Here is a 16,178-nt window from a genome sequence, read left to right on the forward strand (position 1 = left end):
TGAAAACCTCAGATCCTACAAGTGTATATAGACCTGTACTATGGGAAAATATAATAATAGAAAGCAGTGCAGAGCCGATCATAAATGTCATCCAATGCTGTTACAGGAATGTTGGGTGGGGTCTACAAGAGAGCTGCTGACTGTCGACAATGAAAGGGGACAAGGGGCAGTTGGAGGTTGTGGTGGGCATCATATTATGCATGAATGTTGGAGCTGGTCCCTCAGAAAGCTAGCAGCTACACACTATGCACCTCTCATTACAAAATCTCCTGTGAAAGTATGTATGCATCAATAACATTCATCTATTTTCTTATCTTACATTCAGTTAACAAAGAATGGTCTTTTTTTGGAAAAAACAAAGTTTAATGTGGAAGTAGAAACACATTAAAGCACCATGGAACTTATCTTTCTTGTGTGAGGAGCTATGTAGAGTTTGGAACTAAGAAAGTAAATTCTGGAATTTTTATTGTAAAACATGCTTCTTACAGTCCAATATGCATTAATTTATCAATATCTGTCATACTGTACTTACATGTGAGCTAGTACATCTAAATCCAGCATAGTCATTACATTATTTAGAATACATAAACAAATTTTATTTTGCAATATTAAAATAAGTGCATCTTATAGGCTTTCCTTTTTAAAATCTGATTAACAATACCATCCTGTACATCTGTCACTAGACAGTGGATGCGGCGACCTGTGTGAATATTTTGACGTACAGTGGCTAGATCGTTTAGCATGGAGTACTGCAGAAAGTTAGTGTACGGCTGGGCTAAGTGATAAGCCAGAGGCAGAATTCCTGACAGCGAACATGTTAAAGCATATATGAGTTTATAAACTGAGGCACATAATGTACGGCTTCATATTTATCAAATTCTTCATAATTTATAACTCATATTTTTCCAATTGTTAATACTGCATAGAATGTGCAAGAATAATAGTTTTATATAAATAGCCACTGTGCTCATAAATCTCCATAATGCTTTCTGGTTCCATTACTGCAGCTCAGTTAGTTAGTTGTTAAAATATGAATGTCTGGAGTAAAGGAGGCAAAGAAACAAAATATGATACATTTAATTCCTTCCAGATAAATGGGCAAGAGACATTCCTAAGATAGATATTGTAGCGCTTGGTGTCTCTTAATTCTTAAGCTGTTTCCTGTCTAAATGATTTTTAAGAATTCAGGCCACACCCAAAGAAAACACAACACTTTAGTGTAACAAAAATCAATTTGTTAATGCTGTTTAAGGAAATAATCTCTGTTTACAAAGTGAGAATCGTGTAAGAATCATAAATACAAAATGCAGTGTTACTGGCTGTTAAAGCAGGTGGTACATCTCGGTACTGCTAGGCTTTATTTGGTTACAGACTTAACTAACGCCATGAAACAGTCCTTGCAGGATACATAGTTTAGGAACTTCTTCTTACAGAACTCTTATTGGACCCTTTCTAAATAACAAGTTCATAACTTGTTTTTCTCGAATCTGTATCTCATTAATGTGATGTGTACTTTTATGAGACCTAACTCCAGAAGGATAGTAACACTGGTACATTATCTGTTGGTCTTACTTGCAGGTGGTTTCCATGGTGATTCTGGTTGTGATATTGGCAGGAAGTGTGTGGGGAATCACAAAAGTTACAGATGGTCTTGACCTTACTGACATAGTTCCACAGAACACAGATGAGCATGCATTCCTGAGTGCACAGGGCCAATATTTTGGATTCTACAACATGTATGCTGTGACGGAGGGGGACTTTGAGTACCCCACCAATCAGAAGTTACTCTATGAATATCATGAAGCATTTATGCGTGTCCCAAATATCATCAAGAATGATGATGGAGGCCTTCCAGAATTCTGGCTAAGCCTTTACAGGGACTGGCTGATAGGTAAAGAAAAATCTTCGGACTAGTGGTGTAAAGACATAGGAATACATTATCACACGCAGACATTTTGTCATGAAGAGTGTTCCTACTACTTCCTACTTTTCAGTTATGTAACTGTACTATTGTTTTTACATTTATTTCCCAACAGGACTGCAAAAGGCATTTGACCGAGACTGGTCTCGGGGAAGCATAACTCAGGAACGATGGTTTCCTAATGCGTCAGATGAGGGAATTCTTGCCTACAAGCTGCTGGTTCAGACTGGGCATGTTGATAACCCCATTGACAAGTCACTCATTACTCAGGTAACAGTCTAGCAGTTTATAGTGTGGAAAATTTTCAGAACTCCAACTCATGACTTCAGGTGCTATGTGAGGGTGGGTAAACACAGTCATCACAGCAGGTTTATTTTATTTGTCAGGTTCGCCTGGTGGATGGAGATGGAATCATTAATCCAAAGGCGTTTTATAACTACCTCAGTGCTTGGGCATCAAACGATGCCTTGGCATATGGAGCATCACGGGCAAATCTGCGCCCAGAGCCACGACCTTGGTATCATGCTGCAGAAGACTTTGAACTGAAAATTCCCAAGTCTGCTCCTCTGGTATACACACAGTTGCCATTCTACTTGCATGGTTTGGGAGAGACACAGCATATCACACACCTCATAGCTCAGGTATGTGACAAGAATCGACCCACTGTCTAATCTTTAAAGTGAAAAAGATAACTTCATTTGACAAACCTTTGGTCACTTCAAATTTTCATTTGTCTGTAGTAATAAAAAGGCTTCATATAATTTCGCAGAGGATTTATAGCTAACCCACATACCAATATTGTGAACTAGTTGGTCACAATGAGGAACACCAACTTATAGCTACTGAACCCCAGACTGTCAGAAACAGAGTGATCTAAGTCATATTGTATGGAATGATAGACAGATTTTTACTGCCCTCTGTAAGGGTGGCCACACTTGCTATGGCATATCGGAAGGCCTGCCTTCCAAATTAAAGTCGGAAGGTAAGCCTCAAACCTCTGAGAGTCCACACACGTACAGACTTTGTGGCAGGTTTGTGCTCAGTCTTCTCATTCTTCAGTCGATGCTACAACATGTTCAGTGAAGACGATGTGATTTTAATCGGTCTTGCTGTTACTTTAATGTTGAAAAATAAACGAAAGTTGACACATTCTGAGTGGGTCAGAAGTTGGTTAGATGGATCAAAACATTCTCACATAAATTTGTTGAATGAAATTTGATTAGAATTGACGGACTGGCATAACAACTTGCGAATGGATGAGGACACATATTTGGAACTGTTAAACTTAGTTTAACCTAGTTAAAATACAAGGATTTGAAGTTCTTGGTGGCTGGTTGAGATGAGTAAATGCTACAAGCCTTGCCTTTACCATCGTCTATGCCCACACACGTTACGACTTGTAAACATTCATTACTCAAGGCAAAAAATCAAGTGACTGCAGATTTATCGGAGGCTCGGTTTCGGGCCAAATTCACCTCATGCTCCGGTTTGCCAAAAGGTTTACCTTCAGAGACATAAGCCTTTTGGTAAGCCGTAGCATGTGTGGCCACCCTACGGAAGACTGTGGTGTACTGCTCAGAAATAAAGTAGCAATTTGCCAGTTTTGAGGTTTCTTATGTATATTATTTTGAATTCCATATTACAGAATTATTTAGTATTGTTACAAGAGGAATTTTTCAGTCCTCTCATTGTATAAACAAAATGCCACAGTGGCTCTGAATGACTGATATATGGCAGTCTCAGTGAAGAGAAACTGCCATATTTTCTCGCTTCATGCTTTTTGTGGCTTTTCACTGAAAGCTAGAAGACAAATAGCATACAAAGTTAGAATTCTTGTTTATGAAAGAATTGCAACATGGGAACAGTTAAATCAGAAATATAAGTAGTTCCAGCCTCGACGACCAGTGTCTATTTTCTGATAGAGGCTACATTTATTTCTTCATCACCAAGTTCAGTCTGTGGAGCCCACGAGCTACTGGGAAGCTCTTATTGCATGTGGGTAAGATTTCCTCAGCATGAGGATGACCTCATACCTCTATCTGATACGCAGGATAAGAATGCATCTTTAGAGTTTAAAATTTAAGAACCCTTATTTATTGATTTATTTAATGACAGTTCATCAGATGCATAGGTTATATAGCACTGATAAACATGCTTGTAAAAATAAAAAAATATTTTTATGTACACTTCATTAAAATGGAAATTTAAAATATCACAACTTTATGCCATCTGCAGGTGCGGTCTCTGTGCCAGAAATTTGAGGAGCGCGGGCTCCCAAATTTCCCTTCGGGCATTCCATTCCTCTTCTGGGAACAGTACTTGGGGCTGCGTCAATCGTTGGGGTTGGCTTTGCTCTGCGCTTTGTCCGCCGTCTTCCTGGTTGTATCCGTGCTGTTGCTCAACTTGTGGGCCGCTACTCTGGTGGTGTTGGCCCTGGCGGCCATGGTTATTCAGCTGCTGGGAGTCATGGGAGTACTTGGGATCAAGCTCAGTGCAGTGCCTGCGGTCCTTCTCATCGTCGCTGTGGGCATTGGCGTTCATTTCACAATCCACATCTGCTTGGTAAGCGAAGAAACCTAACAGCTAGCTGAATCATACAACAACACTATTGTTTCTAAGCTTTGTCACTTTTTATGAAATTAGCAGCTGAGATACAGATGTGTCATTTTATCAGATAGCTCCTGTGTGTCGCCTGTTACTGTTACAATGGCTAGAGGAGAGAAGTTGAGTTGGGTTTGACATAATGAAGAACTCCAATAATCACATCATATCATCACACAGAACTGAATTTGCTTTCAAAAGAATAACCATCTGCTTGTAAACAGATAATTAATATTGTTTCAGGGGTTTGTGACCAGTATAGGATGTAGAGATCGGAGGACTCATCTCGCTCTGGAGCATATGTTTGCCCCTGTGACTCACGGAGCCCTCACCACGCTCCTTGGTATCATCATGCTGGCCTTCTCAGAGTTTGACTTCATTGTAAGGTAAGATAATATTACTAATGTGCACTGCTGGCAGATCTTTTAAACTGTTCCACCACAAAGTTTGCTTCCTGTAACCTGATGAAGACAAACCACTGTAGCATGAGATATTATTAATCTTGTTGAAATCTCATATGGGTGTCATCTTCAGTCTCTTGTTCTGACAAGTGGGCTGTCATTATTTTCATAAGAGAAACATATGCAGGAGTAAAATTCAAATTAGGGGCCTCTCAAATGTAAAGTTGAAATGTTACCTAATACAGTGCATCTTTAGTCCAGTTTTGGTTAAAATCAACGGACATGTCTTCAGTCTCATGAATCAAGGAGGCCTATACTGCTGGTCAGTGACTTTGCTCTAGCACTACTTATTCTTAAAACTAATTTCTTAACATAGTATATAAAATGCAATATGGTTTTTAAAGATTGTTTAAAGTAGATCATTGATTTGCCCATCTGTAAACAGAAGGTAGTGTGAAGACTGCTGTGTTCTGGGAATATTGCACCATGTAGTGTGGTAGAAATTTACCGACGTTTCAGGGGTCCTTGCTGCCTCCGTCATCAGGGTGATGAATATGCCATGCGAGTCGAAAGCGCTAGAATTACGAGGGCTGGGCAGTAATATTATTTAAATGAGCTCCAGCTTCTAGGGATCATTCAATTAAAACTAATAATGCTGTCTAATATTTATATTCATTACATGAAGAGAGTGAAGAATACATCACATGTCAAAATAAAAATGTGCTTGTAACAAAGTATTAATTGTTACATGGACTGAAATAAAAGCATTGTGTTGTAAATAATCTGTTGGATCAAGATGTCTTATTCATGTTTGTTGCGGTCCGTCATTTCAGGTATTTCTTCTATGTGTTGCTGGCCCTAGTAGTGGTGGGTCTCATTACTGGACTAGTCTTCTTCCCAGTGTTGCTGTCTTTAATAGGACCCGCTGCTGAGGTGAGCAAATTTTTTGTCATCATTTGCTATAATTAAATTCATTAGTGATGCATGTAAAAAGTGGAAAGTAAAACTAAAACACATTTTTGGCTTTTTATCAAAATTAATGCTGGTAACACTGAAAATTATAGTATGTATGTGAGATGCCTATTAAATAAGGGCACCAATGTCTGCCTAATTTTAAGGAAAACGAAAATTATGTTAAGGACTTCTCTTACTTGTATGATGAATTCTGACAGAAAGGCAGAGCTGAAGGCTATATTTCAACTTTTGGCCATGTTACCTCATACATAAGTTGCAAAGGCAAGCGTTGAAATGAAGATTACATTTATGAGCTTGAATCCCATTGTCTGAATTGTTTTCATTTAATGATTACTGTATTTCAGAATGTATAAGCCACACTTCTTTAAGAAAAATTTGCTGTCCAAAATAAAAGTGCAGCTTATATATATGGAATATTATGTTTTCTTTTTAATTTTGATCCAATCATCAACTAAATTATCAGGCATCTAGCCACTTCCCTTGTCCTGTACTATAATTCCCCAAGTGAATGTCTCCTTTCCCAAGACACCTCATCCATCCCTCCTTTACCCGGGAAAGAGGCCCCAACATTACTGGGGAGCATTGTTGAAGAATAACTGAAGCAGTCGCTCCTTTAAGTGGTTGCCTTGCCAGTACCCTGGCGTATTAACGTAAATGGCGTAAACACCATTTTAAAGGCTAATATATTGAATCATATTTTGTATAAATGATTGGTATACTCTCTCATCCGTACTTATTTACAAAATGAGAGCAGGCCAGTCCTACTGGGGGAGTCCATTATTGGGAACATGGAACTGTGTTGAGATTGGCATTACTGCTTCATATTTTAGTGGTCATTGGTTTGATTCCTGCCCAGGCAACTAGCTATATTGAGTGACGGTATTTGTGGCTGTGTTTAGTGTCGCCAGGAAAATGTAACATTACCTTAAAATGGTCCATGGCTAAGAGATTTTAGATTCTTATTTTGGTGAGAATGATGATCTTCTGGGACTTGTTGCTGTGTGGACTCGTTAGGTACCAATGCTTCAAACAAACATACTATCAACATCTGCAAGGTTGAAGTTGGCCATAACTGAGACTGCCTTGTCCCACATCCTTTCCAGTTCAGAATTCACAATCATTCCATCAGTACTATATAATCATTGTAGTTGATACAGGATTGTTGAGAAACTATATTTAGAGTTACAATTATTGTGCATTGGATTTGCATGAACAAGAAGCCTCATTATTTATAGTATTTAAATATTATCTTGCTATATGTTTAACTATAACTGGAGGATTCATTAAAGTTGTGTTAATAATTTTCTGAAGGTTTGTGACGATGGTTGATTCATTGTAGGAACATTATGTTGGACACGGTCCATTTTCTGACATATATTAGATATACGTGGTGCTTCGAGAGTTGATCAGAAGAGTACTTGGCTGAAATACACATTCACATTATGGCCACATGGAGAATCTAAACTGAACACATTTTCGACCTACCCATGTTTACTGTAGAAAGAGAACTCAAAACTCTGCCATTCTGTTATGTGCTAGAGCAGTAACATCATCAAGACAAGCGTATACAGAAAAACATTCTCACTGTGCAATACCTACATGACACCTCCAGTTACCCAGTCAGTACCCAGCAAGGAATTGCTAAATGTCTGCAGAACAGAGCAAAAGCTGTGTGCACAGACAAAGAGACATTGAAAAGGGAAGAAGCAGGAAATGAATACCAAACACAATTCATAAATGAAGTCCTCAGCCAAACCCAGAAGCACTGCCCCAGTAATCAGGAAATAAAAGAAGAGACCATGGTAGTACCTTACATCTGGGGGATATTGCAGAATCAGAAAAGAATTGTAAAACATATTCAGTAAGGTCATGAACTACACATCAGAGTGTATTTATGAAGACTAAACCCAAGAATGGAATCCAGGAAACAAAGAACTACCTAGGAAGAAAGTTCGTATGGTTCCCTCTAATACAAAATGGGAAAACTGGTTGTGTAATGTAAGTAGAGTTATAACTACAACCATTTCTGGGCTATCCCAGTTGTCGAGTGGTTGGCAAACAAACTTGTATTTGAAAGGTATTTGGTTTGATCCCAACCATCATCACTGACAACAATAAGTATAATAATGTATCAGTATAATGACAACCAATTACCTGAAGATGGGAATACAGTAAACTCCCAAAACATAATGCACATTAAATATACCTCAGACAATGAAATGCATCCAAAATATGTTCCCATAAAGAAGTATATCAACCTTTACTAGCAGTGTGTCATAGCTAATCACGTGTTGCGCCAGCATACCACTAGTATGACTAAACTATTAAATCTGGCTGGCAACCACAAGGTACCAGAACTGTAATTCCGATTTTGTGTATGTTAATAGTTAACAGCAATGAATTTCATAATATGTAATACTTTTTGACAAGTGTCCAAAGTAACCAATTTACTGGTGTGAGAACCCACAGAATTAACACAAAAGCCCATTACTGGACATAACCCTGAAGAAGCTCATTCCATTTCACATTACCAAAATCTAATTCCTTGAAATACATTTTAATTTTATCTTTACATCAGACTTTATCTTTAGCAGTTATACTTCTCGATATTCACATAAAGCATCATGTAAATTAATTTCACCTTTTCCTCAGGTAATTCCATATGAGTTCCCGGATCGCATATCAACACCTTCACCACCACCCTCACCAGTGCAGGCAAGGGTGGGGTCATGCCGGGTGGGCAAAGCTCCCCCTCCACCTAGAAGAGGTCATAGTGGCATCCAGTGCAACCGTCTACATGCAGAACCATCCCTCACAACAATAACAGAAGAAGCTAATTCATGGCACTCAACACATGAGATTGTTGTACAGCCAGAGGTGGTGGTAGAGACCACAACATATGGTACTCCACAGGTGAGAATGTTCACATGCATGCAACTAATTCTCTGGCATTAACACTAAAAATACGGTGTTTAAAAACAGCTCAGTTCAATCCATTCCATCAGAACCTGTTCACCTAAGTTGCCTCCTGGACCTAAGAATATAAGCATATAAGGGGCTTGGATATAAAGCTTTAATGCAGTCTTACTAGATGAATCTCAATTGTCAGGTTCTTGCTCAAATTACTTTACCCTTGGGTTCACAGAGCTTGACTGGGTGTGGTAGCAGAGAGAAAGGTTCCTGCCCTTGGTGGGAATTGACCCTAGGAGGTCCAGTCCATAGCCAGTAATTCTACTGGCTGAGCTATTCCACTGTTATTTCATTAAATCAATTTTAGTGTTATCCTTATATCCCCATCTTGGTGTTTCAAGTGCTTGCTTTCCAAGAGGTTAAAATTTGTGTTTCTCCCATTTGAGCTGTTGTACTTATGACCTAACAATACCACGAGAAGCAATTTCCTTAATTTAGTGATGCCGTTGGTCACCAGCTTCTCACTGCAGAGGCTTGGGTTCACTCTTAGGCAGCCCACTCGGGACATGTGGTGGAAAAAGTGACACTTGGGAAAGTTTTCCCCCAGTGCTTTGGTTTTCCTCTGCCAGTCTCATACTAAGAAGATCACTTACGATGTAGCAGAATAGTGGATGAGATTGCTGGCATTACTGATAGCATTCAGGAGACAGTGATCGCTTTCCAAGAGGCTTCCCCACCAAAACCCATTTCTTTATTATTTGCCTTACTTTCCTGCCCATCCAGTTTTGACAACATTGATTTAACTGTAAGAAAATGCTAGGAGGGGGGCATCAGTATAGTTCAGTAAATGGATGTCTTATATTATGTATTATTTCTAGAATGCAAGCACTGGTGGCAGTGGCACCAGTCATGCCTCGACATCTGCTTCCCCCATGTCAGGGTCTCAGTCGCATGTCACTACGAAAGTTACTGCTACTGCTCATGTCAAGGTTGAAGTGCATACACCACTGCCAGGTAAGAGACACACAGATTGTAGATCCACAGCGGTGGTGCAGTTTCATGCCAGAGCACCTTACGTGCTCCACAATGCTTGCTCACATGTCATTAGAGGTGTTCAGTATTGTCTTGAAACTAACAAGTGTGTAAATGTGTGATTCAGTACAGTTCGCATATTTTCCAAACGAATTTGGCCTGATATTTATTTATTTTGCTTACATGCCTCACTTACAGTTGATTTACATTTCCTGATTGGAATCTACATTAAATATCCTTATTTGGAGATGGAAGCATTGAAATGGACAGATGCAATATCCAAAACATCATCATTAATAGTAGTGGTGATGGTGGTGGTTGTAGTGTTGATGATGATGATAATGATAATAATTACTGTGATTGTTGTTAAATATGATTTTGGCAGAAAAGTACAGTGGATTTAGAAACTTGTGATGTAAATTTTATTTATAGGTAACTCTGTTATGAAATATTACATTTATTATAGGAACGGTGGAACATGACTTGGGAAGCAGCAGTTGCAGCAACAAAAGTCATTCAAGTCTCCGCAGGGATTCTAGCTCAGGCTCAGAGCATGACTCATCCTCAGATAATAACTCTGGCAAACATGGAGGTGGCATCGCTCCTTCCTAGCACACGGCTTGAATGTTGATACACTGCTCTCATCCTGATGATCAAAGCTCAAAATGAAATATCTTTTGAAATAAGAAACAGAGCTGAAACAAAAAATTCAGAACACCAAGAAAATTGACAAATAAGGTAAATGGTTATGTATTCTGGAAGTGCTATCCTACTCATGAAAAACTACATTTTATTCTCTGATTCCGTCCTCCTGTATCATAAAAGAGTACTGACTAAGTTCTCACTTGAGATTCCAGAATTGTTTTAAGAACAAATGTGCTCTACTCTTCTGTTTGATGAAGGGTAGTTGGGATTGCGTGCTATTCATTACATTCATTTATTAAATTAAACTCTCTCATATCAAGAAGTCATTTTCAGTGTGAAAGCCTATCATATTCATGTAGTAATATTTGACAATAATCAACCAACACCAGTTATACAATGGTTTAAGCTACGTTAATTGCACCATACGCATTTTGGTCCCATCAGACCATCTTCAGTGGCAACCTTCATGATATCTGGCTCAGAAGTAATGTGGATACATAGAGTTAACCAAACTAAATGTCAGTATTGATACACACACCACTTTAGAGGCATGTTCTATGCAGAAAATTATGAAAGTCTATGTAAATGGGGGTCTTTGGGTGCTTTGTCTTTTAGTTATGGCCCATTTTATTTTGGAAGAGGGGTGAAAAATGAAGTGCAAACCCATCCACATGAGAGTATTTGAAAATTGCTGGTTTTTAAGACTCTACCAGGACGTCACAAAGTGTCGTCCTTGTGCTTTCACGCAGTCTCTGCACATTTCATTAAAGTTTGCTTCACATACTTAGAAATTCCAGGCATATGCAATGAAAGTCAATGATGTGGTAGAACTACAACAGTGGTAATAGATAAATATGAGTTTATTTATAATGCATCTGGAACTTTTTAGTGCGTGTGATGAGCAGCAGTGTGGAAGCGCAAGAACAACACACTTAAGTCATTTTTTGTAAATTTGTTGTCAAAGCAGTTATCTGTAAGTTGCAACCAGCAAATTATAAATTAACACTTTCTCCTGGATGGGTTTATACTTTATTTTTATTCTTCTCCTTCCAAAATAAAATGGGTCATAACTGAAGCATTGAAGGATTCCTGTTTACAATAATTATTTGTTTTTGTGCATAGAAAATGCTCCAGAAGTGGCAGCATGTAATTCAGAAATACTCTGTATGTGTTTGCGTTTAGAAAGCATTGCAGACAAATTTTAATATTTGTTAGTGGTGTACATATGTAGCCTTTGTACATATTTTTATATGGTAAGCTATAAACATAAAGTTTTATTTCATGGCACTGAATACATTTCACTCATGTTTTAAATTAAACATAAAATTATCACAGAAATATCCGCTGTTGGACTTCCAAGTTAAAAATTGCCTTTCCTTCACTAGTACTGAGGCCTTGTTGCAGAAAGAAACTAAATGTTCTGCACATTTTTACAAACTTAAAAAGCTGCCAATAGCACAGCATTTAGATGCAGATTTCCTTGAAACTGAAATATCATAAATTTCAATGATACCCTGTTTCTGTGGAGTTCTGCCATCACATTTAAAAACACCTTTCATTTTGGCAGTAGCTCTTCATCAGGATGGGAGGAGCAAGCCGACTGATACACTCGCAACTTGTATGTATATGTTACCAATGCCTTCAGACTCACAATGAGGGAAGGCATCAGTCATAAACTAAGCAGTGTACGTTATATAATAAACAGGGATCAGTTCAACTGATCACTGACAGCAGTCTAGTACCTGGTTCCCATTCACACATCAATCACACACTGGAAATTCTACTGTTGGTGCTACGCTTCCAGTGCATCAAGCTTAAAAGTATTCCATTTCATTACAAATTGTGGGTGCTGACCAGCGACTGACTGATGATCCATGTAAGCAGTGAGCTGCAGTGGCCATTTGGGCTACCAGCAGATCATCTCCAAAATTCTGATTGCATATCAAATTCATATGCAATTAAATTTGTCACATATACAAAATTCTTTTTCTATTTTCACATTAATTTCTGACATGAACTGGAAGTGGAAGTGGGACTGGAAAATGGGACTCTTTGCAGAACAAGTGTGTGAGTTTGTGGTTGGAATTTTTTAGGCACTGTGAATGGGCGTTATAATTAAGCATTTGGAAAATTTGACTTTCATCCATATTATGCAAGTATAACTGAACAATTGGAAGACTTAATGATAATAATAAATATCCTGACAGTACCGACACATTTCTGGAAAGTCAATCAATTATTATTATTATTTCATCATCACTTGTAAATGGCATCTATGATATGTTTCATGAAGAAATATCTGACAAGACAATTTTTTTTTTAAATTTGTAACAAGAACTGAATTATAAAATAGTTTGTGGTTTACACAGCAAATACTACATGTTTATAACCGAGAACAATAACAAGTGGAACATAGGGCAGTCAGGAATTTAAGCACCAACAGTAGAAACCAGATTCACCCAACGAGATCTGCATTTATGCTTCATTATTTTCAAGTAACTGCAGCAAGGGATGATTACTGGACTGTTCTGGAGTAATCTTGTGATACATTTTTAATTCTTGTAACTACAGGAAGTGGGAGGCTGAAATGTTCTCGCACGCATATTACGTGGAATCCCAGAAGTAGTTCTAGTTTTATTTACATTTTTTATGTGGTGTTCATTTCAGCACAACTGAAAACTTGCAAAAAAAATTAAACCCAACTGAAATTGTAACATTGCATTAACATGGTACAGAACAGTGACATATTTTCGATAAGCTGAGCATAGCCAATTAACATAATGATAATAATTCTTAAATATCTTCCAGCTTAGTAAATGTTCTCGTACTTTGAGAAATGTGATGTATTGGGATACATATGGACATAGCAAGAAAGAAAGGAGTCAAGTTTCATCCAATTCTCCTTTGAGCTAATCTTCTTAATGTTTTACTGCAATGCCGGACAAAGTTATTCTTATGTTATGTGTTCTGTTGTACATGACACAGTATTCACAGATCTATTGTCTTGACATAGGACTTGCAGAGACATTTAAAAACATAATTTATTCAAGAACCAATTACACTGAGCATGTAGCAAAGTGAGAACATGTTGTCATTTGGTAGATTCAGAACTCATACCATAAAGAAAAACAAAATATTGTTCCCCAGCAACTGCACTGTGGACTGTGACTTACATATCAGGGATTCAAGATAGAGCAGTCAAGTAACACCTTTCTTGCAGCAACTTTGCAGAAAGTAGTCATATAATAGTATTTACATAGTTATTTATAAAAGAAATAAAACCCTCCCCTATGAATATTATATGCTACAGTTTTATATGTAAAAGCAAGTCTGTATATCACTAATATTATTCTTTGTTCCAATATTACTGTAGCACCAGCTCTACCATTGTGTAATTTTGTATATTTCAACTTGTACCTCTTTGTTTTAGGGGACAGACTATTTTATTATTATTTATGAAGGAGAAGCAGATTAGTGTAAGATATGTGTGAGGAAATGTGTGTTATGTGATGGCATCACAGCATTATGACACAGCTGCTCCATTGCCAATGCATTTATGTTTTTCTGTGCTGCCTGGTCACTAAATTAATTTAATTAGAAAATGTAACCCTTTCAACAACCTGAAATTGCATGAAAGCAACCCATAAATCATTAACTTCATTCTTATTTGCAAGGTTTGAGTAATGCATCGTCATGTATTATCCTAATGAAGTTTGAAATATTGTCTATCTAAGCAGGGTAGCTGAAGTGGTAACTCAGCTTGTGTTTGAGAAATGCATGTTCAAATCTCAATCAGCATCAGCCATTCCTTGTTTTCCTTAGACCTTCGGGTGAATGCCAAATACACAAGGTGGACACTTCTTGTCCAGTCCATTCACAGTCACCATAAATCATCACCACCAATTTAACATTAACAAGAACTTTAATTGATACAGTGTCTTTAAGTAACATGAAAGGCTTTTTGTGTAATCTTTCTTACATTAATATGACTATGTGATTTATAGAAATTATCAGTCTTATTGCAGTTTAACGGGTTACTTAATCTTTATCAAATGGGAGTAAAGAATAGTAATCTCATGCTTTGGGTCTGCTGACCAGTCTTTAATTCGTAGGGTTTAACAGTTCAGCAGCATGCTACTGCATTGCATAGCCACGTGTGACCTGTGGCACGCAGCTGACAGTAATGTAGCATCAACTGATGAATGAACGAAGCCGAGGAAGATATAAATAATAGCGACTCTTTTGGCATTCACATGGAGGGACCAAAATGAAGTGAAGTTACATATCTAGTCCTATCATTGTATGAAAGCAGTATTGTATGTAATAGAACTACAAAGTTTCATGTTGCCTCACTGGAACACCATCCCTGTTTTATAGTTAGAAAATGGAAATAAGTCATTCCATATGTGGAGACTGCGCACTACAATCATGTGTTCTAAGTATTGGCATTGTCCAAAATCTTGAACACACATGTACGTTATTTTAAATGGTTTCAAATACATGAATGGACAGAGCTGTGGAATTGCCTCGACTCACAGTTCCCACACAGAAACATTAGAAATGAGATTGAGTAGCTTTTTGTAAACAGATGTACAGATTTTCCTGTATCAAGCAGATGAAACTGCCATTGTAATTATAAGCATTATTATACTGTAAGTATTGTATGTCTCTTGAGCTGTAATTCTATTTTTTAGATATAAAGTAATTATATTTGAATGTAATGTTAGTTCACAACAAAATGGTATAATGTAAAGAAAGTGAAGGAATATTTGATGGATAGATATTCTTGCTTGCACCAGACAGGGCACAGCATGTAAAATTGTGTATGGAATAAAAGTGGAAGCTTAAACTTATTTTTGACTACCAGCCCTGATCTCAGTAGCTTGCAAGTAGAACAGGCATCACCTTGTGTCCCATCATACCAACCTGTAAAATGGTAAAATCAGAATTGTTATTTTACATACTGGCTCTGTTTCATCACAAGTAAAAGAATGTGTCGACATCACTGAGAAGGAAGGCAACATCACTGATGATGATCCATCTTTGTCCTAGCGAGTGAGGAATGTTGATTGTGGCATTCTGGGTAAGTATGACTGATGTGTCTGTAACCACAGACAAACTGGTATGGCCCAGACACGAACTGATGAAGAGAATGCCATAAAAATGAGAAACAAGGGCAGAAAGGAAGCAGAAGATGAGGTGGAGGAAGAGGAACAAAAAGTTGAGTTGTCATTTCCCACTATGGGTGAGACACTCAGAGCCATTTGAATTCTAAACTGTTTCTACAATGCTACATCAGGGAACAGCAAAAAATTGTGGACATCAAAGAGAATTTAGAAAATGTATTCGGCATGCATCACAAGATAGAAGAAAGTCACAGATTTCTTCATCTGGTTAATGAATAAAGGTAACCACCATACTCTACTGGATTCCCGAGTGGAAACCGGATATATCCGGAGCATACAAAACGTTCCAATAAACTTACTTAGCCATAAGTTGTATGTCAAGGAAGATGACTAATGGTCAAAGGAAATATTTGTAGTACCACTCATTGTAACAAATGGCAGTGTTCATAATTTGCAGGAAGCTCTTGTTTACTGTGCATTTCTGTATTTATGAAAGATGGCAGGAGGAAGCATGATAATGAAATAGCATCTATCTAGGATATTAGGAGTGAAAGTATATAAAGTATG

General features: G+C 37.7%; 1 protein-coding gene across 1 annotated transcript in view; it reads left to right on the forward strand.

The window, feature by feature from the left end:
- The window catches only part of ptc (protein patched), a 55,505-nt gene extending 40,167 nt beyond the window's left edge, over nt 1-15,338 (forward strand). The window contains exons 15-24 of the mRNA XM_022083890.2: nt 107-277; nt 1,579-1,891; nt 2,037-2,191; nt 2,308-2,562; nt 4,157-4,483; nt 4,766-4,908; nt 5,757-5,856; nt 8,551-8,811; nt 9,687-9,822; nt 10,307-15,338. Of these exons, the coding sequence (XP_021939582.1) occupies nt 107-277; nt 1,579-1,891; nt 2,037-2,191; nt 2,308-2,562; nt 4,157-4,483; nt 4,766-4,908; nt 5,757-5,856; nt 8,551-8,811; nt 9,687-9,822; nt 10,307-10,452 (2,007 nt within the window). The 3' untranslated portion in view covers nt 10,453-15,338. The remainder of the gene's footprint in view (nt 1-106; nt 278-1,578; nt 1,892-2,036; nt 2,192-2,307; nt 2,563-4,156; nt 4,484-4,765; nt 4,909-5,756; nt 5,857-8,550; nt 8,812-9,686; nt 9,823-10,306) is intronic.
- Nucleotides 15,339-16,178: the final 840 nt, after the last annotated feature.

Source organism: Zootermopsis nevadensis, unplaced genomic scaffold, assembly GCF_977971745.1.
Source record: "Zootermopsis nevadensis isolate Lab colony 2312 unplaced genomic scaffold, Znev_1.0 Znev_ptg000003l, whole genome shotgun sequence".
NCBI lineage: Eukaryota > Metazoa > Arthropoda > Insecta > Blattodea > Termopsidae > Zootermopsis > Zootermopsis nevadensis.